Raw genomic sequence first — 22,700 nt, 5'->3', positions numbered from 1 at the left:
TTACAGAGCTGAAGTGATACACATTTTATTTTGAACCAATGCAGCTACAGTCGTCCTCATCCAACAGGGTGCGGGCCTGCTGCGTTCGTTTGTTTAGATGCCGTTAAAATATCACGGTGACTTTTCCTACAAAACCCATTACACAGAATAATAAGGTATACGGGAGAACAGTATGTTACAATAGTACAAATGATAAATTATATTATACAGTTATAATGCCAACGGGTTGAGCACGTATCCAATAAAAAAAAAAAAGCAGCCTGCTCCCAAGTACTATGAGAAGAGTAAATAGACAGACATGGAAAAGAATAAAGGATGCTGTTTATGCGTACACACACACACACACACACACACAGTCCATAGAGTGAGTTAGTCCTCTTGATAAAAGCATAGTGAATACATAGTAACACAGTGAGGAGCTCCCGACACATGGGCCACATTTTCACTGCACCATAGTTGCGCTGAAACTGCTGCCAGGGATCAAGAAAAAGTGTTGCAACGTCTGACAGTTTGGGAGTGCTTCATTTTTTGTTGTTTTTTTTTTCTCTCTCTCCATTGCATCATCAACAACATCCTTTTTCCACAATCGCTGGAGTGAAGTTAAACATCAGGCCGCAGTGAAATTAAGGCCAGTGACATAGTGACATGTCTTAACTCGAGTATATCACGGTAGCATTTTCATAAACAAAGACTTTTATTAGCAAAATCTAACTTTGCTAAAAAAAAACAAAAAACATCAAGCGTTAGGTCTTTTTTTTTTTTTATCGTATTTCCAGCTCCAATTTTTGCATATATTTAGTTAAGATTAAAAATGTTTGCTGGTCTGCAAGTTAACTGTCAAATCCATTCATTCAGGAACCCCCCCCCCACACACACACACACCCCCAGAGCATAAAAATCATCACAGCCGTCATCATCCAAGCTCACACACAGTCGGAGCTGCCCCTCCTTTTGCCTGAGAGAAATAAAGGTCTGCCTTTAATGGAAATATCAAGGCTCCTGTGATGTTGCTCATCATATCACAGCAGACCAGGAGGGGGCGCCAACCCACGCCAAGTGGAACAAAAGCACCCCTTTCACAATAAACATTGGCAGTGATATTAACAGAACTCAAGAGGGGCGAGTACAGTGATCTGAAAAGGAAGGAGGGTCTATACACCAGCTGCAGCTCATCACCTTAAGCTGTATTTCATCAGCCCACTTTCCCCAACCAACAGAGACAGATGTTTCATTTGCCGTCAATGACTCTGCCTATATTCAGCAAACAATAACACCTTTCCAAAGAGAGACGCTCCTGAACATAATGTAAAATATCAAAAAAAAACAATTTAACATCGAAGCCTCGGATATCATGGGCTCCCTAACAGAACAAAGAAATGTCAGTGAAGTGTGACCCTACTGTTCAAACTACTCAAAGAACGACGTCCTCGGACCTCGTCACAGTCGCTATGACTTTGGTAACAGTTGTGCTTCTAAGAGAAGAGAAATGACACAGCCTACCCATAGGGTGAACAAAAAAAAAGAAAAAAGAATGAAGAGGATACACGGCTTAGCAAGTACACGGCTTCAAAACTCAGAAAGGTTTGGCTACGGATTTACATCTAATGAGTAAATAAAGGACAAAATAAAATGCTTGTTTACAAGACATGTCTCGCCGGTTTGTTGTGTGTGTGCTGGAGGATTCTCTGCGTGTGTGTGTGTGTGTGTCAGTATGTGAGTGAGTAAATCCACTCAGACATCAACTGTCTTCATAACGCCAACCAGCTGACGACACCTTTACAACCAAGCGTACACTCATACACACACAGACTCTCAGATGTTCACATGACCCTTTGTATTGATTTACACTTCAGATTCTCCCATCACCAAATCTAAGTTAGTTTCCACTTTACTGAGTGACAAATTATAAAAAAAAAAGAACAGCTCATTAAAGTATACTTGGAAGCTTATCCCCTAATGCAAACTGCGCACACACACTCAACACTATCCACATCTTCCCTTTGATCCTAGAAACAAACTAAAACCCGGGGAAAAAAACTGTCTAACTGCCCCCCATCCCCCCCCCACGCATGTTCAAAAAGTAAAATACTGATGCCATCACAATTCATGTCCTTTTCTCTCAACAAACCCTGGGTGGTGATGAACAGATCACCATGTGGCTGTTAGAATCTGAGCATTAACGCTGCACATAATCACACATGTACAAACAAATTGCATTTACACAACGTTTCAACCCCCACGGAGGAGAAAAAGTGGGGGTTCATCTCTTTTCACAAGTGTTCATTATTAATCCTGTGACTCCTAAAGGTCAAAGTTTATGTGGAAATTGGGGGGGGGGGGGGGGGGGGTCCAAGGTGAGAGGACATGACCGGAAGAGAGTTGTGACAGTCGAGTGGTACCAAGAGCCGAGGCAGTGTGTCGTCTCAGCCGGGGTTAGTTTTTTTGTTTCGTTTTAGCCTCCCTCCCTAAGCTAAGGTGTAATGGTGAGTTCAACAGTCGCAGAAAGAAAAAGATAAGCAAAAAATTGTGCAAAATCCCTGCTTAGTAACACACACACATGCAGTATACACACAGCATATAAACACATCTGACCATCTCTCATCCTTACTCCAGTGCAAGTAAAACCCACTGGTATTTACACAGTGTAAAAGTTCTGAGATGTGCACACACACACACACACACATACCGACAGCTGACAGGGTTTATAAAAGATTAGCTTTAGTGAAGCGATAAGATTCTGACATTAGTACAGTCATACTCTCCCGTCACAGAGGAGGAAGTCCTAAGGGAAGAAGTGAGGGACTGGAGGCGAGTGAATGAGAGACAAAAAGGGGTGAGAGACAGGGTCTTATCGTGTCTTTGTGGGGGGGGGGGGCATTGTAAACACCACATTTACTCTGTAAGTCTGTAGACAGATGCAAACTCGTTGTGGTCACAAACGTCGTTGTCAGATCAGCATGGAACACACAGGACTAGGCAGCTTTTGAGCACAGAGATAAAGACAGAGAGGAGGAAGAGGTGTGGTAATTTAGGAGGAGGCCCGGGCTGGGACTACTACCTGGGTAGGAGTCGGTTATAAAAGGGATATACGAGATAAGACATCTCCTTGTTCAGTTTGAAGCTTCTTATGGAGCCAAAGGGGAAGAGACGTGGAGGTGGGGGGTGGGGGGTGGGGGTTAACTCATAGTCAAGTTGCTCCCCCTGTCTCCCCCTCACAAAAGAAAGGGGTTGGTGGTTCCTGCGGGCTGCGTCCCAGCCTGGGAGGGCATGCTCATCAAGGGCTGGGGAATGGACATGGAGGCCGGAACCCCCGCACTCATCCCCACACCCCCTACGGCGCTGATGCCCATTCCAGGCATCACGCGGCCCATGGGAGCCATTCCCGGCATGGGAACCATGGTGACTGGCTGAGCAGGCAGGGAAGAGAGGGCCATGGGCTCGGCCATGGCAGCGAAGCCCGAGGGCATGGGGCTGACCCGCATCTGGTTGAGGGTGGGAGGAGCTGGCTGCGTCACTTGGAAGGGGTTGGCATGGGCTGCTGCAGAAGGAGCAGCGGCACCTGAAGAACAATGGATAAAGGACAAGGGGAGACAGAGAGAGGGGGAGGAAATGTTACTGAACTCACATCACACCAATATAGAATACAATGCATGTCAAGTCAGGTGCTACACTGCTGAATTTACAATCAATCAACTACGGTGTGGTTTTGTAACTTGTCTCTCTTTCCTTAGAGTTTAAAGCCAGTATTACGAGATTATCAGGTGAGATGACCAGTGACGGAACCTCCGGAGTCAGTGATGAGATAAGTTGAAAGATTTTACTGAAGACAGCTCAGATCCGAGGAGAACTGAGACAATGCCTGACATCTGAACAGTGAGGCGTCATCGGGTAGAGCAGGTCTGTTACATACTGTATCCAGTCCAGATGCCTGCCGCCTTGGTATCTAGTGAGGGAACCTTGAAAGGCGCCTAGTTTGTGTCTTATCGTAAGTTATGGCTGTTAATATTGTACACCGGGTCTGGTTGTGAGAAATTAAACTTAAAAGTTGGCTGAAGATTAGAATTTTTCTCTCTCAACTCCAGGCTCATCAACTCTGTTATGTCTGTAGATTTAAATCAAAACCGGATTTCTTACATTTTCACATACACAAATTTGAACAGGACAACAACACAGATGACATACTTTATGTTCACCTGAATTTAAGTATGACCACGATATTAAACACAGGTAATGCCAATATCATAAATAAATAAAAACTCTAATCATTTAAAAATGCCTAGATAGACTCAAATGTCTCATCTGCTCACCTGCTGAAGCCAAGAACGGGTTGACGACTGGTGCGGGCTGGGCTGGCTTGGTCACCAGAGAGTCCAGATTCACCAGAGCTGCATTGGGACCCAGGAAGGACTCTGGGGTCTTTCTGGTTGGGTGTGTCATAAAAGAACTAGACAAAGACGTGGGCATGGGATCGAAGATGTCCAGGCTGCTGCTGCTCGCCAGACTGGCTTGGGAGGGTATAGAGGATGTTATGCCCCCATCACCTTGGGAAGAAAAAAAAAAGCAAAAGTTGTCGTTCCATGAGAATCTCTTCATGTGGCCAAAACATTCTGAAATCAATAACAACAGGGCTAACACACTCTGTTCTCGGGCATCGAAGCAAAACCTTCATATGAGGACCTACATTCACATTTCTGTGAAAAAATACTGAGTTGATGCAATAAAAATCATGCAGAAGACACTTTTATGGGAGGACGCTGAAGGCAGACAGGCTGGCTGTTAGTTGTTGTTTTTTTTGTCTCTGTTTGGGGAGGAGACACATTCAACAAATGCCACCGACATGGAAATATTAAAGATGGAAACTGTCTTCTCTGAACAGGAAGTGAAATGTAGCACTGGCTCATGATAAAATCAGCAGCCAATTCAAATGGCTCACATTTCAACGACTCGTTGTGCAGAAGATGCTCTGTCACCCGTGGCGACGAGGAAGTTTCAACAGTGTGTTTTTTTTTTTTTTTTCATTTCAGGAAAACATGACTGTGTATGCCTGTGCTTGTATACCTTCTCACCTGGTCCTTAAATGTATCAGAGGTATTTGTCTACAGCTGGAGTAAGTCTGACACATATGTCACCCTCCCACACCCAGACACTACCAAACCACATTAAAAAAATACAATCAGACCTGCACCAAAGTTATAACGGGAACCCTCATTCAAACCACACCAAAGAGAGACGTGAATGAGTTTTAGGGACAAATTTGACAAGCGTGGATTTGAAAGGGTTTCCGTAACTCAGATGGCCCCGGATCGTGTGCACTTTATGAACACATAAAAGTTAGATTACACCACAGTGACATGGGACCAGACCAGAGCAAGTGGCTATTTTTCAACTAATCAGTACAAAGATGCAACATTTGATGACACTTTGTAGTGAAGAGTCAGGAAATGTTTACAACACGTCTCCAGTGAATCCAACAACGTCGTTGCTCAGGTCTGGTGACATTTACATACAAAGACAAGACGTGTGTGTGTGTCCTTGCCCTCGCAGACAGGCGTTATTTCAGACACAGAGGAAAGACACCACATGTAGACTGTGTCAATAGAAAGACAAAGACATGGGTGAGTACCAGTGGGGACAGAGGAGGAGGAGCGCAGACTGTCAAACTCTGAGAAGTCCTCTTTAGACGTACCATTGGATGCATTGAACAGGTCAAAGTTACCTGAAAGAGGACAGACAGCACAAACACAGAGACAGATGGAAACAGACAACACAAGTATGAATGAATGTGGCTGTTTTGGTAATTAAAACAGAGACAAAGCAACAACAAAAAAATGGACATGTATGTAAAACAATTGTTATTGAATGAGCAAAGCTGTTGGGCCTTTCAAACACTAGTGATTGATGTCCCGATCAGCTTATTTGGGCCATTATTTTAAGTTTTAAGTGCCGACGCCAAGTCCTAAATAAAGCTCTGCTACAGTAAGAGGTTGACAGCTAGCACATGTGGAAAGCTCTGCTGCTGGAGTAAAAGATAGAGGAAATGTGATCTGGACAACTGCCAATCTCTAATAAATGAATAAACTTGAGATTGGGATCGGGCCGATTCTATATATACTAAACAATTCTTTTATTGATTAAGATGAATCATTCTCAGCCAAATTAAATGTTAACCTTGAGTTTTGTAATTGCCCTAAAAACCAATGCTTGTGGGTGGAAAAATCTTTATCAGCTTCCCTGATGTTCACCTGTGTTGGATGTCTTAGGGCGGGCAGCTGCAGAGCCCCAGGGGTCAGAGGCAGGAGTGGAGTTTGCTGCCCATGGATCACTGCTCTTCACAGGTGGAACAGAAGGAGGAGGACCCCATGGGTCCACTGGGGCTGCTTGTTTAGGGGATGAACCTGCAGAGAGTAAGAGAAATAGAATGGGAGTTGGATCAAGTACATAAACATACAAGGCAAAGTTTGAAAGAGGAGTGGAAGGAGAGACAGAGGATAGAGGAAGAGAGCAGGAACAAGACGTGAAAGAGACACAATATTTTCCTCTGTCCCCCCCTGTGCAGCAATGCTGCTGAGCCAGTGGAGCAGCATTCCTACTGAACAAAGAGTCACAGTGCTGAGAGCTGCAGGTGGAGAGCAGAGATGACACACACACACACACACACACACAGACAACACACACACACACACACACACAGATACAAAAAAGTGACAGTTTACACAAATAATTCTTAACATTGACAGCCAGTGTGTAGATATCGAATGACAGGATCATTTTTAGGGATAGTGTGTATACCATAAGAATGCCAGGGGTCTGCTGGTGCAGCAGCAGCAGCACCACCGGCTCCAGCCCCAGCCCCTTCGCCCCAGGGATCAGCACTGGCTCCAGGCTCTGGGACATCCATTAGATTCATCAATGACGACAGTGGCTACAAGATAGGGAAAGTGCATTAGGTAAAAAAAAAAAAAACTAACAATACAGAGGACAAAAACAAAAGGAACAACAGGACATATATCTATATATACACACTAAGGGAATAGATACGCAAATAAAAATATTTGTTGGTCAGCCATTTTCCTCTGCAGCACTTTTAAAACACACCGACGGTGGTCATGTAATTAAAACATCGCCTCACCTCCGTGTGCCAGTCACTTGGCTATTCAGGCAGAATAATGATGAGCAAACCAGGCAGTCTGCTGCCGGTTAGTAGCTTAATTAGTGCTACTGAAGAACACAGGGTCGGGCAGCCCGAGGAGCTTGGCAGATAGAACTATTTAAGGGGCATGGCAATAATAATAGAGTGATTGACTCACTCTCGTCTCAATGGATTTGTGTGTGTTTTACCTCTTTCTTCTTCTTGGGAAGTTTTCCTGAGCCTGGCTCTTCCTTCTTGCTCTCCTCCAATGCCATCTGTAATCTCAGGTCATCCCCTCTGCGTATGCGGTCCTCCTAAACAACCAGAGTGCTGTTAGCACCGACAGTACATGTACAACTTGTACATGTTTTACTTAACACAGTTCACACATTAGTGTTTTATTTCTTTTAGCTATTTTTCAAGGATAGCACAGTTGGCTTTGGGTGCTTACTGGCAAAGAGAAACCACGATTATGATCCGTGCAAAAGCATTCAACTCAGGGACGACTAATGATAACGATATAAAACTGAGTAATGGGAAGTAAATGCAGATTAATTACCGTCATAAGTAAATGGAATAGTAACAAAAAGTCAAAGAGTCTTTTCTGGAATTGATAATGTTAACGGGGTTTTGGAAAATGACACAGTGCACTCGTATTCATGTGTAGTAGAACATGCTTGATAGTCCTGTAAATAATAAAATAAACTGGATTCCACAGATACAACACAACACTGATCCATTCTGCGCCACGTTGGCATACATATGTTGTTGAGTCCACATGTGTACCTGTTCTGCGGCCTCTCTGCTCATGGCTAGAGCCAGTTGCAGCTGTAGCTCCTCTTCTCCACTAGTCTGAGGTCTGGCCTGTTCCAGCTCCGAGCCTGCATTGGGGGACGTGGCTAACAGACACATTCGGGAAATATATGTCAATGTAACTGCCACATGGGTCTCCTTATGTACATCAAAATTGTTCACAAAGGCTGGCTCATTATTGACGTCAAGGCCAACCACAGATAAAACAGACCAGTTAAGACGGAGTCAATGGCACATCTTCACAGTTCTGACGTGTGAAGAAAGTCACATTGATAATGTATCAGTCAAAATACAGTAAGTGTGGAAATCTATGCTTCAGTTAGGCTGGAATGACAGGATCATTCAGTTTATTGGGTAAGATCAGGTCATGAGGGAACACAGAAAATACACACTCACACAAAGGTTTGCAGAGCTTTTCTTCTGAAGACATTGTGTTAACCTGAACCCATTTTCTTAACCTAACCTGGTTCATCTAGACAAGCTAAACAAAGCATAATCCTAAACCTTAACCATAACCAGTTAATGCCTAATCCTTACCTAACTCACCTTACCTAATTTAAACCTTAGCCCTAAACTTCACTTGTTCCCCAGAAATTAGGTTCTGCCTCATTTTGGTCTCCTTTATGCCAGAAAAGGTCAGAAACAGCTATCAAATACAAGTACACGCGCGCGCGCGCGCACACGCGCGCGCACACACACACACACACACACACACACACACACACACACACACACACACACACACACACACACACACACACACACACACACACACACACACACACACACACACACACACACACACTATTAATATTCACATGATGAGGATGTTGCATAGATTAGATCGGAAAGTCAGACACATAAGAGACCTTAGCAAAGGAAATAAAACACTGACACATAGTATGATGAAGACAAACACTAGTGGTTAGTTTCACTTGAGAGATACTCATTTCAAGACTTTTTTTTGTTTTTTGTTTTTTTACACAGTAGGCGTCATATGAGAGTAACATTAACTCATTGCACCAAATATTTCCATCATGAGGAATCAGTACAAAAATGCGAATGTCGTGGAAAAAAACCATCAGCATAATAATAGTCAAGAATACAGGTAAACATGTGACTCAAAATCCTCAACTATACATCCTTAGACTTAACAGCTAGCAAGACTGACGTTCTTCACCCGTTATAAAAGGTCGAAAACCGGCCAAGGTATCATCTGGGTTATTGTCTCCTCTCTCCCCCGTTTCCGGGTCACATCTCTCATGCACTGTCTCTAAGCTGTACATGTACGGTATGTCTCCAGTGACCAGAAGGTGTGTTTGGTTAGCTGGTGGGACGTCAACCATGACCCCCAACATCAGCTCCATGTCTGCCTTCAAACGACAGCTGAACCAAAGCCTTCAAAGACTGCATACAAGTCAGCAAAACCATATCATTTCAGCAAAATACTGAAATGATATGGTTGTGTGAATCCTTGAAGCCTCAGCACACAGCTTATATATTTTGTTACTGTCAATCAGAGGGAATGTTTTCCTTGAGCCAAAGAAAACACCAAACCAAAACAGTTTTTCCATCAATACACCTAAAGATGAAACTGGCACACAATAACAAACACTGCTACACTTAACAATATTGAGTCAGTAAGACAAATAAACAGGACTCTAAGCCAAGCACAACATACCAGTTTTCTTGCCTACCACAGTGGGAAATTACCATAAATGGATGAATGCATTTCAAAGTCACTGAATCATTCTTTTACCATTTCCCTCTACTGTTAAATCCAGTGGTCGAAACATCGTCATTTCTCAAGTGAAGACAATGGACATGCAAAGTCTAAAAAAAGTAAAACCGAGTTGTGGAGAAAGTGATTTGAGCTGAAGATTGCTTTTGTCGCTATGGCATGAACCTCCGCGCCCTACAATCAGGCACGGAGGCATTTATGGTCGACACCCCGACTCTATGCTGCATACAAGGAAACAAGTTGGTGGATAAATAGAAGGTAAACAAGTAGTACATTACTGGAATAACAGGTGGAATAACACTGTTGAACCCGAGTGGTCATTGGAAATGTTCTGTCACGATGTAAGTTGAAGATAAAATGATACAGGACTTTTATTTAATGCTGCTTCAGATAGACAAATCAAGCCCTTTTTTTTTTTTCAAACATTGTAAAATATCTTTTTATTTACACATTTTGAGTGTTGTTTTCACAAAGCTCTCACATCTAAAATGAAAGTATTAAGTGATGCCTGATAGATTTGGTAAGTCTCTCTGTGTCTCAATGGTAGATCTGGCTTGAAATTCCATATGTGAAGACACTGGTCTTCCACTCAACATCATACCCCGTTGTTGTGTCACTCTCAACAGGAGAACTTAATTAGTGTTTCTTGTTCAGATTCGGTTGTTTGTTCTTTGGGTTGAGCTCTTTATTCTTTGGGGCTTAAGTCAACGCTACATGAATAAAATCCACAATTAATCGCCTTTTTCTTCCTCAGCCTCGCGTTCTTCAGGTTTGGGGCCGTGTTCTTCAGGTTTGGGGCCGCGATCGTCAGGTTTGGGGCTGCGATCGTCAGGTTTGGGGCTGCCATCCTCAGGTTTGGGGTTGCCATCGTCAGGCTTGGGGCTGCCATCGTCAGGCTTGGGGCTGCCATCCTCAGGCTTGGGCCTGCCATCCTCAGGCTTGGGGCTGCCATCCTCAGGCTTGGGGCTGCCATCCTCAGGCTTGGGGCTGCCATCCTCAGGTTTGGGCCTGCCATCCTCAGGCTTGGGGCTGCCATCATCAGGCTTGGGGCTGCCATCCTCAGGCTTGGGGCTGCCATCGTCATGTGGTTCGTCTGTTTTGTCTGTATTTGAGTCATCTTCTTGGCTGTCGAGTGTGGCATCAAGGTCAGTGCCTTCAGGTTCAGTAGTTTCAGCTGCCTCAATCATTCTTTCAGACGCCTCTAAGGCCCTTTTCTTTGACTCATATACAACATTACAGTTGTGCTTGTAGAGCCAGTGAGCCAGGTAGAGGATAGGGTAAGGAGGCCGCTGCTCGGCCACTTCAGCCAGTCCTTGTGCCAGACATTTTCCAAGAAGTTTTTTTATGTACTCAGAGTCCATGCTTATATTCTGTGTGAATGATTAAAAACAAAGTTAACATTGCAACCTGTAAACAAGGGCTGGGCGATAAATCGATTTTTATCAATTCCTTCAAATTTGTTGTTTAGGGCGATTTGTTTTTCATGACAATGGAATTTCCTCTTTAACTGACAATGCTCTCCTTGGGCTCCTGTGGTTCACAGTGTACTGACCCCTCCCCCCGCTTCTCCTTAGATGCACACAGCATGGTAGCAAGGGAAGCGTGGCAGCTAGCAGGGAAGAGCTTGTCACCAAGAATGTCATCGATAATTTGTCACTGTTTGGTTTGGTGGAGTCAGACCACAACCAACTGCAAGGTTTGTTTGAAAGCTGTTGCAACCAAAGGGAGTAGCACTGAGGTTTGTTTTTTTCAAGAACCTTTCATGCAGCCAAGTGGGAGAAATTTCACCCTCTGTGAGAGATAAAAGGACCACAGCCCACAATCTTAGTCATTTAAACAATTTGCCCTGTACGATAAGAAAGGAACCCGGTGGAAAACTATTACTGATGCTGTCGCATTGCATGCTGCTAACGATATGGTGCCCATTTATACAGTTTAACAGCCGGTGTTTATCGACGTGGTGAAAACTTTTGACCCAAGATATGTGCTACCAAGATTAAGTTTTTGCGGCAGTTGCCTTGCCTTACATATACAACTGCACACGGGAGGTGTCGTTTTACTCATCCACAACAGATAAACGTGTAACAAGGCTTGATTTTTGTTTTGTTTGAGAAGAAAAAAAGAATCGATTAAAATCGTCAACTGATTTTGGTGTGAGAAAATCTGAGATTTTATTTTTAAGCCATATCGCCCAGCCCTACTGTAAACATACATTACAGAAAAACCAGCTGATTTCAGCTGATTTAATCAACAAAGCAGCAGTCACTGTCAGTCTCTAGAAACTGAATTGTACGTTTTTTTGTTACGGAGTTTAATGTTTAGCATACAGTATATGACAACTTACTTACCAATTGAGTAACCAAGAGAAGAGTAATAAAGTGTTTAATTTGTATGAAAATATACAGCAGTTCCTATCCGTAATGTTGCATCACTACCTTCTTCTAATAATAATCTATAATTTATGGCAGGCTGTACACTGAGACATGTAATGCTGCCCTTTCACACCTCAAAGTTCTTAATCAGTCCCTTCTTCCACAAAAGCACAAACCACTTTCATTTCACTTCCAGAATGAGCAGTTCAAAGGATTCAAAGAATTGACATTCCAGAGCACATGGACGTAAACTGCCATTAAAAACCATTGCCAACCAACATGCACATTTACTGCATTTGGCATCTGTAATGTTGCACTTTGTTGTTACTCTTTGGTCAAATATGATAAAAATTAAAAAGGATGTAAGCACTCAACCATCTGTAACCATTGGTTGGTTAACCACAGGGAAATAAGATAACGTAGGTTCTCTCTCACACATGCGCAAATATTATTGTATCAATAATAGAACTGTATTGAATTAATTAATTATTAATTTAAATCACACTAAAAAAACAATAATGCTCTACGGGTATCACTTGGCATTGGAGGGGGGAAAAAGTGTGTAAAATGTTTTTTTTGTAATAATAATAATAATAATTTAGTCAATAATCCTTACTAATTACTTAAAGAAGAAAATGAGGCCTCTGTACTACAATAATGACACTTTGATGCCTACATTAAAGAAACCCTTTTGACTGGATGATAAACTACATTAAAACCAACAGTCACACTTGCAAAGCCATTCATTTACACCCTGTCTGGACAACAATACTCGGAAAGTTCAACTGGAATCCCAAAAATCCCCCATGGCAACGCCCACAACGACTGACCAGCCTCGCTCCCATTGGCCTGTTTCAACTTCAGTTTTCTCAACTGATGACTCAGCTGCTGGAGCTTCCGTCTCTGAGCCACACATTCAAACACAGGATACATAGAGAATGAAGGCTGCAAAGTGAGAGACGAACACATGATCTGTGCAACATGCAAGACCCACACAGGCTGAAAACCACATGTGACACACATACAGAGATATGCAGTACAAAGTCTTGGGATCAGAAGGTAGAAGTAAGGTTTCATACCTTCATTTGATTTGACTTGATTAACCCTAACCCTTCTGCATTCTCTGCCCCTCTGCCTCTACATCACCTTATTTCCTGAGAAACTCCTTCCAGCTGTTAAAGACTGTCCAAATAATGTCAAATAACTTGTTTCTGTTGGTGGTTTCCACTGCCTTGTCTGTCAGTGTCCCTCAGAGCTCAGAGTTCAGCAATGAATATTCAAATGATTCATTGATTTATGAAACAAAAATGTTTGCTTTGTTGATAGTTATTCACACGTTAAATTGATACATTATGATAATATAAAATGTACAAATGAATTAGACCACTTTGTGGTCACTTTGGGGTTTAACAGGGGTGTCAACATACATTTTAAAATAAAGACAATTTGAAATGGAGCAATTTAAATCCCAAACATATGGGATGACAGCAAATTTCTGCAGTGAAACACTGAGATTTTTCCTTCCTGTAGAAGATAGACAGGGTTGAACTGTGCTTCCTCTTCTCTGTCAGCATATGTGTGTGTGTGTGTGAGAGAGGGAAAGAGATCTGAGGAATGCAGCCCTACTGAGGACTGCAAGCCAGAGACAGGACCGGGGGAGGGGGCATGTTTTGGGATGTAGACCAAAGTTAGACTGAGTGGGATACAATAATAACAGAGTATACAGTTTTACATGTACTGCCAAAGAGCCTTGTGGACATCTGTAAGTTAAGACTCAATGAGGTAGCAAAGGCTAATACTCACAGCCATGGTAGGAGGCAGGCGATCCCTCTGACCTGCCATACTCTTCGCTGTATGAAGTGGAGAGGTTGGGCTGAGATGAGCCTCGGCCAAAACCCATTTGATTGCTCCCTGTGGACACCTGGGCCATGCGTTCTTTGGTCTTCAAAGCCTGAGACCTAGCATTGACAAAACACGGGTATTATATCAGTCATCTTAACGGTAACCAATGGTCCTTTAAATGTTGCTTTTACCTCCAAAAGGACAAGATTAGTGAGTGATACAGAAGGGTGAAAAATCAGTATTGAAACTTGAATGAGGCCTCTGCCTTGGGCCAGTCTGATTGTGTTAATAAGTAATGGCCTAAATTTTTAAACATATGTGTGTTAGAGACCATGTAATTATAATTGTATAATTGTAATTAACTACAGGACCCTAGCAAGGGTCTTATCCTGTTCATCCAGCAATAGTCCACATAGAATTGGGGTACGAATGAAGTTGAAAGTGTACTTAAACTTGTTTTTTTGGGAGTCGACCCTGTAGTAATTTTTTCCAAGTCGTTCTTCATTTAGACGCAGCAGGTGTGGAAACACAATAAGCCATGTTATAAGTACCTCCACTGTCAGGGGGTGGAAGGATGATATCATTATACGCTTAAAGGAAAAACCCCACAGCAAAACCCCCATCTCTGAAGTTCAATTAGTGTCCCTCGCGTGGAATTTAAAGCGATAGAAGATGAATGAATGCAGTGAGATTGTGTCGACAGCTGTAAATGGCAAACCACACCGAGAACTAATTTAAAACCTGTCAACACACAAGAGTCAGATTATAGACCATATATAACACAACAGTTAAATAATAAGTACTGCTATGTTTTTATTAATTAATGTAATTAATTTTTCAGTTAATATTTAATCTTTTCAGACTCCACTGGGTTCAGAAAATATAATAATAAGGAAGTCTGAGCCAGAGTCCTTGCAGAGTTTCAACACGACATTCTTCTACACTTAATATTAAGGAGTCATTTTCAAGGATGAAGTCACAGTCTATTGTTGTCACATAACACAACTGTAGAATGAGGTATAACATAGTAAATTTAATTCTTAATCATGAAACCCACTCCATCTATGATTAAACTAAAGCAGACTACTGAGATCTAGTCAAATTTACAGAAACGGTGTTACCTTTCTCCTTTAAGGCGGTCCTCATCTTTAAGTAGGACCACAAGCTGCTTACTCTTCTCCCTGACATTGATGCCCTGGTCTTTGCCATCTCTGTCAATGAACTGGAAGTCCTTCAGGGTCTGGATGGCAAAGATGTTCTCTTTGCATTGCAGGGCCACTCGCTCTGAGCCTGTCTTGATCAGGTAGTCGAGCAGAGTGAGTGCCTTGTACACATGGCGCCAGTTTTTGCCGTGGTCGTTGAGCCGCTTCCAGATCATGCTCATGATTTCACTGAAGGCCACGACGTTGTAGGTGAGGTCGGCGATTTCAGACATGAGAGAAGAGGACGGGCCCCAGGGGTCATTTGAAGTGGACTCTCTCACTTTCTTCTCTGCATCAGAGTAATTGTTCACCATGTTCTTCATCTGTCGGCGGATGGTGGAGCTCGGCATGGTGGCGGTGGAGGTGGGACAGACAAGTGAAAGTTACACTCTCAACACAGGAGAGAAAATGAAACCCCCAAAAAAGCGTCCCTTTAGAACGTGTGCCCACTTCAAGGGAAGCTTGCACTATGTGTCCGTGCGTCTGTGTTCTTTGTCACACACACACACACCAGTGGGGTGTGTATGTTAAATATTCGTGCCTGTGCTGGTGTGGATATGGTGTTTGTTTATGAGGCTTCTCCAGGCCAGTGCAGTGTTCCCGAATCCTCCAGATATTCTGTTAAAAGCATCTCCACACCCACAGTGCTGGCTGCACACAGGACCATGCCATCACCTAGGACAGACAGACAGATTAGACGATTTAGATGGTTAGTATGCAGTGGAAAAAAAAGAAAGTAAAAAATAAAGTAGAAGATATGGGAAAATTAATATATTACAATAGACCTAACGAGTACGCACCAACTTCCAGAGCTAAACAACAAGATGTTGAAGATCACTTGTTTTTATAGGAGCAGCTGTTGTGCCTTCCTTTCTGAAACCAGTCAATACACAGGGTTTCATGCTTTCACACTTCTAAGCATTTTCCAAGTAGCCGCAGAGAGCCTGCCTCCTTTAAATTACACAAGGCCGAGGTGATGAGACCAAGAATTGTTTCCACTTTTGTAATCACACTTGAGTTTACAGTAACTTGACTTAATTGAAAATGACATGTTAGCCTGCTGAAGACAAATTACGTCAGTCAGAGCAGTCACTTTTGCGCGCTCATGCTTTTCTTGTTCTGAAAAACCTTAGGTGGCACAGCGGGTGGGCATGAAAAACAACTTCAGTGGCATAAAACACAGAGCAAAAACAATAATTACTTTGTACAAATCAAAGGATACTTGCAGTGGAAAAAACTAATTTAAAACTAGTCACAAAAATTGGAGATTAACAAAAATGCAAAAATGTTGAGACCTACTAGATTATCACGATAATTTACTTTTCACGACATTTCATGTGAGGAAAAGGGTCGACAACCTCTATTTGCCTTTGTATAAACAAATGGTGTGTCTTTGCCTTCATAATTTGAGTTACCAGTTTATTAAGTACCTGCGCTATGGAGCTTTGTAAGCAGAGCCAAATTCAGTTTTAGAGATTAAATGTTTGACAAATTCAGTCATTATTTCTGACAAATAAGCATCAAATCACAACATGCCTCGAGGCACTTTACATATTACAGTTGAGACCTTATAATAACATCAGACTCACACACTGCTGTGAGAGACACCAGGGCAATGACTGAGTAAAAATTTGTTTTTCCGCCCTTTGGTGGGTGGCAGAGAAGACAAACCATTTCCAGTATTGATTATGACTAGACTACTGATTTGACCGATTTTGTCTCCTCTGGCCTGTTTGTGAAAGATCATCAGCCCAGCTACTTATCACTTCCTGGCTGACACACCAAAGTGTATGGAAAGTGTGTGGAGCCCTACGCTTTCAAGTTCCATGTGCAAAGATATGTTGGCAAGTAAAATTACATTAATAAACACAAATTTATTGTAAAATGCCTCTGTTCACCAAATAGTGTATTTATACGATAGGAGCCTAAAAATCATTTCCACTTAAATGTGATATTGTAATACAGTTTGAGTTTTGCTGCAAACACATAAAAGGGGGCTCTTCTTGGCTTGATCATTTGTCACAGACTGTTCTACTTTTATCAAGAGAAAATCTACTGAGCTAACACACTGTTGTCATGCACCATATTAACGGAGTTACAGACATTATTTGGCCAAGCGAACCAATTCTCCTTTACCTTTATCGATTCTCCTTTCATAAGGGTAGTATTCTCAGTAATAAATAGAGATATTCGTCAATCTAGCATCAAGGGAGACCTAGGAAGACTGTTCCTATTGAGTTATTTGATCCTTGCACCAAGCGTGCACCAACAGGCCCCAATATGTACTTTCCTCAACAAAGTATGAGTGTTAAAACTGATTAGATGCCTGAGTAGTATTTATGTTAAAGGCAAACAGGATAAATATTACAGGATATTTTGTTTATTTCCAGAGTAAGCATCTTTGCGCATATGTATGCATCTGTTACAGGGAGCTTCCTGTCTAACAATACCATGGAAAGCCAGCTGGGGGTAGGGGGGTTGAGGAAATGAGAAGTGTATGTGTTCGAGTGGGGGGGAGGGGGCAAAAAAAAACAACTTGGCACATCCCGTAAATTCACTTATCGCCAGTGAAATGTGATTCCTGTGGAGCAAGCACCCCCCACACCCCCAAAAAAACGTTCCCTCACCACCCTCCTCCTCAGCCTGAATCTGAATGAATACAGCTAAGACCTAATGACACATCTGCTGTTATAATCACCTATTCACCCAAGGCAGACAGGAAGAAGAGAGGAGAGCCTGTCTTGTCCATTCCACCCCCCACAACCCCTCCACACCCCGGAACAACCTCCACCACAAGACAGCGCTAGTCTGCTTTCCCTCAGGCCTCTTTTACTTCAATCACTCAAGCTCCCAATCCCAGAGGAGATGACTCACATTTGTGTATATGTAAAAATACTAATGTGTCAGTCAATCTACTATAAAAATCAATATTAAGTCATATTGAGGTAACTTTCCAGTCTTTTCCTCTGTCTGTTTGAATGTAGTGCATTATTGTTAATCTTATTTTCAGTGAATTAAATCTTCAACTTTTACTATGCAACAGTAGTTTTTCCTTCTTGTATTTAAAGAGATGATTTGAAACCAATGATTTTCCTCTAAATCCTTTTATGTTGCCCAGATTGTGAGCTTTTGTTTCCCAATAAAAACTATACTCCTTTGGCATAGTCTTTGCCAGCCACCAAGCTGTAAAACTTCCAGAATAATTCTTCATTATTAATGCTTACATATGGACAGTGTCAAAGCATCAGCAAATCAATGACAGTGCCCTGCAGCAACTCAGTCGGCCACACATGTATCTTTTATTGCCAATGAGGCATAATCCAAACTAAGACATGGTAGTAAATACCACAAAATTATACCACAAATACCATTTCTGTCTCGAAGTAGACTGACTTTTCAGTCAGCCAATTACGTCGGCATCTGCTTCCGGCTACTCTGATATCTAAAGATCAAAATGTAACTCTGTTGGTTAAGTTTTATCTAATGTGGAATGAACAGCACAAATGACTGCAATGCCATGTGATATTGTCATGTTCACATGTTTAAAAATGATTTGACACATTGATGATAACAGAAACATATCATCAGAGAAATCAGCATAAACCTTATTTGACAGTCGTCACTGTGAATGTAGACAAGAGTTTAGCCCAGGACACGCATCACCATGACAGTTCATAGCCCTGGTTGGCCTGGTGTGTGTGGCATCGCCAACTGCTTTGCCAATTCAGTGTCTAATTGTGAATGACAATACTTGACTGATATTTGTATCGTTTAAAATTGTGACATTGGTATTCAAATCGGACATGTTGTATCAAGTCATCCCTAATGAATAGAAACTACTGCTATCTGCCATCTACAGAACGTACAGTATGTGCTGGTTGCTCATCCACTGTAGTGGACGTAGTGTGTTTGAGTGCATCCCCCCCTTCACATGCAAAGTCAGGCAGTGACACGGACGGTCATCGATCTTTGCTATGGGCCGAATTGTGGGGGCAGTGTGTACCAGGCCTTTAGGTCTCTCCATACTTTATACATTTTATGTATGTGACATTTCATTCAAACCGGGTATTCTGTCCAAACTGGAGCATACTTGTGGCACAAAGACCATAGTGGATTCGCAGTTGGAAAATTATGATCTGATGTTAAGTGACACATGTTAAATGTGAAACTTCAAAACTTTAACTGGTCCAGTTCAACTTAAATTGGTGATTTGGGAGACACTTTTGTGAATTTTGAGGTATTTGTGACAGACACCAACATTAACAGTAGACCATTAGAAGAACTCGAACACAGGTTAATGATGCAAATGTTGATATCATATGTGCTGTGAATGTACATATGATATCAACATTTGCATCATTAACCTGTGTTCACGTTCTTCTTATGCTGTGTCTTGGCAACAAATTGTGATTAGCAGCATAAAGGTTTCAGGAGCAAAATGCTGAGAGTAGGCCTACCTTGCCAGGCCCCAGGAGTAAAAGCAAAGCTGATCTGGAGATAGAAGGCTTGCACAACCAGGTGCCTGTGCTGCAAGTGTGAGTATGAGTCAAGACAGACAAGGAGGCGTGTGCAAAAGTGTGACTCTGGGTAAACCAGCCGGTTTTTAAACAACCCATTAACTGCTTGTCAGGTAAATTCTAGCATGTTCACAATCAAAGTGCATCTGTATATAATTAATTACTCAATGATTAAGTAGCTCAGTCATGAATAAAATCAAGTCAAGTCAAACCAACAGGCAATCAAATAAAGTGTTTCAGTAGAACTTTAGGTCTAGGTGGGAATTGAGGGGCATAGAGTGTGAAGCAATGACGAAAGACACAAGGAGCCACCTTCTAGCCGGCATGTCACCCCGCCTTTTGTCCTCACAGGCAGGGAGATAGACAAAGCCACGTCGGGGACGGGAGGAGGACGGTGATGATGCATCTGTCACCCACTGTGACTGACTGATCGTCCTGACAATGGACAAAGCCCTACCCATCTCACAGGCCACGTTTATATAGGCTAAAGGCAAAGGGACCATGACTAAACTCAAGCAAATCCGACTATACCCTTTAAAATAAATACACTCTGCTACTGTTCATTATCTTTAAGCAAACATGATGTGCTTGTTTTCCTACCAGCAGGGTTAGCCGACTGGAATCAAGGCGTGTAAACAGACAGCGCCCACATTGTCAAGAATGTTTATGGATGTTAATTGTTATATTAGTAGTTCCCTACAGTATGATTTAACTTATCGAATATCACATTCACAGTCCGATGCGTAGGCAAATACCAAAGTAAAAAAAATCAAACCACTCCACAAACGAACACAAATCACGGCGTTTCCCTGAACTGATATCACCGATAGCACATCGGCTAAAGTAGCTTTAGCTTAGGTTACTTTTTGTAAATTGCTTCGATCGAGTGTCTGGATAATTCGGTGAAATGGCCCGTATTTACTCTTGAATAGTGCTGGGCGTAACGATAGCAGAGATGCAAGTGAACACTGTCGGTTTAATAAATATATTGCTTACAAATATGAGGTCGCTAATGCTAGCAACTTGAGCGCAAACTTGCATCAAGTGTCCGCCGTTAGCTAACAAAATACGCTAGCAATAAATATGAAGTTGTTTTAGTCTATGTTCTGTTTAAATGTGTACCTAAACTTAAGCTTGTGATACTGCGGGTGCTGCATGTTATCATACGCTCGCTTTCGTCACATACTTTGATAGTAGCGCCCAGAAACACAACAACTGACTAGAAGCTAATCTCTTCAGAAAACTTGGCTTCGAAAAAAGTTGGATGAAAGCTGGCGGAGATTGTGTTATGTTAGCAAGCCACATATACCGTCTACCCCGTGTCCGCTACGGGTACAAATGTTGATTATTCGGTGTCAAAATGTAACACATATGTTGGAGTGTATTGTATTTATACAGTCAGCTTTACACCTGCATGCACAACTAGTCCGGTGAGCTCACAGACGTATTTTTACTGCTAAAATAGCCATGTAGCATGCTATGCTAGTTAGCGATCTTTCAAGCTAGGCAAGACGGGTGCTCGGTGGAGACATCACCAGAGAAAACTGGATTACAGGACACTCAGGAAAAAACAAAACAACTCGATCGTTTTTAAATCTGGCTATGACTTACCATATATGTTGTGTCGCGTCAGGTTGTACTTTTAGTCCTGGGATATAAACCCATACAAGATTTACGCCCTTTGCAATTGTGGGGAAATCAAAGTAGAATACTTATTTCGGGCGTCCAAGGAGCTTGTTGCGCCTCCGCCTAGCTATGTGTTGCTAATGCCAAGGCAGCTCAAGCCAGGCTACACGTATCTCCTCCTCCAGAACATGGCGGGTAGAGTAGGATGGGGGAAGCTGGGAAGGGTGTGACCTGGGCGGCTTGACTTGTCTGTGGCTGAGAGAGCGACAGACCCCTAGTTCCCCGCTGAAAATTACAATTATGTCACCCAACATGTAATGCTACAGGGCCAGAACAGTCTGGGCTCACTGTGCCTGTAGTCACCCACTTGGTGACTCGTGTTACTCAGAGGGTTCACAGGAATGACATGCTTTAGGGTGGACGGTAAGAAGAGGATTACAAAATATACACTTACGTAAGAGAAAGTTAAGACTGACTGCTTTGAAACTCAGTTCTTGTCTCTGTTGTTATGGCTGGCTGTTAGGTGACTACTTGAGGTTCCTCTCGAGAAATGACCTAAATCATTTTTATTTCCCTTTTATAGAAAGCTGTATCCGTCGTAGGGAACAAATACTATATTATTCTTACTACACAAGTATGTATGTGTGTTTACAGGTGTGTCAGGACAGCATTCCATCCCTCAGACTTTTCCACTGTCTCTGAGCAACATGTTTTAGACACACGCAAAACACACCCTTCGACCACATGCTATGAATAGACATGAGCGATTCCATAAAAAGTGTACAGAGAGCTAAGAATAGACATCTACATATGTAGTTGAGAGTGTGTTGGCTAAATTCAGAAGTAGGGTTTAAACTGTTTTGCATGGTAAAGTTGCCAACACAGTTGATTTCCTGTAGTGGACAGCCAGGCTTTCTAGTACCTCCATTCTCTATGTTGAGAATGTGACTGGAGCTTGCACTCTCCCTACTATGTTGGGAGCACAGGATAAGCCAAAGGAAGCCTAAGCCAAGCTGATTTGTGCATGTTTGTTTCAGTCTATGTGAGAACAGCTTACAGATATTCAAAACTTTATAAATAAAATAGAACACATACATTATATGACATTTTCAAATTGGAAAAACTATTATTACACTTCCTGTTTTACTAACAAGAATTTCACCCATTCATACATAGCATCTATTGCTTTTGTTCTATTACACAGTTATTAACAGACTGACCCACTGTACCACTAAACTATGACTGCCTGTGTTTTTAATACACTCACTGAAAGCATAGCATGAGTTAATGATTAATCACTGGAGACTTCAAAACCACATTAAAAGCAAAACTCCTGTAACACACTGAAATAGTCAATAATGACGGATCGGATAAATAAAGTGCATTTGTCCGGCAACACTAGGGATGATAAAGAAAAGTGTATTATTTCTCTATAAACATGATTATCTAACATTTGGC

The 22,700-nt window shown here is 42.2% G+C and overlaps 2 protein-coding genes across 5 annotated transcripts; both read right to left on the bottom strand.

The window, feature by feature from the left end:
* Nucleotides 1–21,500, bottom strand: epn2 (epsin 2). Of its 4 annotated transcripts, none has more exons than XM_058652897.1 (10): nucleotides 21,228–21,500; nucleotides 15,019–15,774; nucleotides 13,859–14,013; nucleotides 7,916–8,028; nucleotides 7,339–7,443; nucleotides 6,790–6,922; nucleotides 6,243–6,395; nucleotides 5,624–5,716; nucleotides 4,308–4,541; nucleotides 1–3,559 (listed from the first exon to the last, which is right to left on the bottom strand). In XM_058652897.1, exons 2-10 carry the CDS (start codon nucleotides 15,447–15,449, stop codon nucleotides 3,213–3,215), a joined length of 1,764 nt encoding a protein of 587 aa, XP_058508880.1. In that variant the 5' UTR covers nucleotides 15,450–15,774; nucleotides 21,228–21,500; the 3' UTR covers nucleotides 1–3,212. The 4 variants fall into 4 exon arrangements, with proteins under 4 accessions (XP_058508880.1, XP_058508882.1, XP_058508881.1 ...); XM_058652899.1 differs by having other exon boundaries at nucleotides 5,687–5,716; nucleotides 21,228–21,497; XM_058652898.1 differs by lacking the exon at nucleotides 21,228–21,500 and adding an exon at nucleotides 19,557–19,577.
* Nucleotides 8,846–13,096, bottom strand: LOC131475072 (uncharacterized). Its single transcript, XM_058652901.1, has 2 exons — nucleotides 12,032–13,096; nucleotides 8,846–11,053 (listed from the first exon to the last, which is right to left on the bottom strand). The coding sequence occupies exon 2, from the start codon at nucleotides 11,042–11,044 to the stop codon at nucleotides 10,415–10,417; it is 630 nt and encodes a 209-aa protein (XP_058508884.1). The 5' UTR covers nucleotides 11,045–11,053; nucleotides 12,032–13,096; the 3' UTR covers nucleotides 8,846–10,414.
* Nucleotides 21,501–22,700: the final 1,200 nt, after the last annotated feature.

Source organism: Solea solea, chromosome 16 (assembly GCF_958295425.1).
Source record: "Solea solea chromosome 16, fSolSol10.1, whole genome shotgun sequence".
In the NCBI taxonomy this organism is placed as follows: Eukaryota; Metazoa; Chordata; class Actinopteri; order Pleuronectiformes; family Soleidae; genus Solea; species Solea solea.
The sequence above is the reverse complement of the archived record's forward strand: the minus strand, read 5'-3'. Positions and strand labels throughout refer to the sequence as shown.

Bases quoted from the DNA above. Each gene is read 5' to 3' on its own strand.
- LOC131475072 (XM_058652901.1), bottom strand. From the start codon at position 11,044: ATGGACTCTGAGTACATAAAAAAACTTCTTGGAAAATGTCTGGCACAA.
- epn2 (XM_058652897.1), bottom strand. From the start codon at position 15,449: ATGCCGAGCTCCACCATCCGCCGACAGATGAAGAACATGGTGAACAAT. The intron at 14,014-15,018 runs GTAACACCGTTT...TGTCAATGCTAG, and splicing joins GACCGCCTTAAAGGAGAAAG to GTCTCAGGCTTTGAAGACCA. The intron at 6,396-6,789 runs GTATACACACTA...TACTCTCTGCAG, and splicing joins AGACCCCTGGCATTCTTATG to GTTCATCCCCTAAACAAGCA.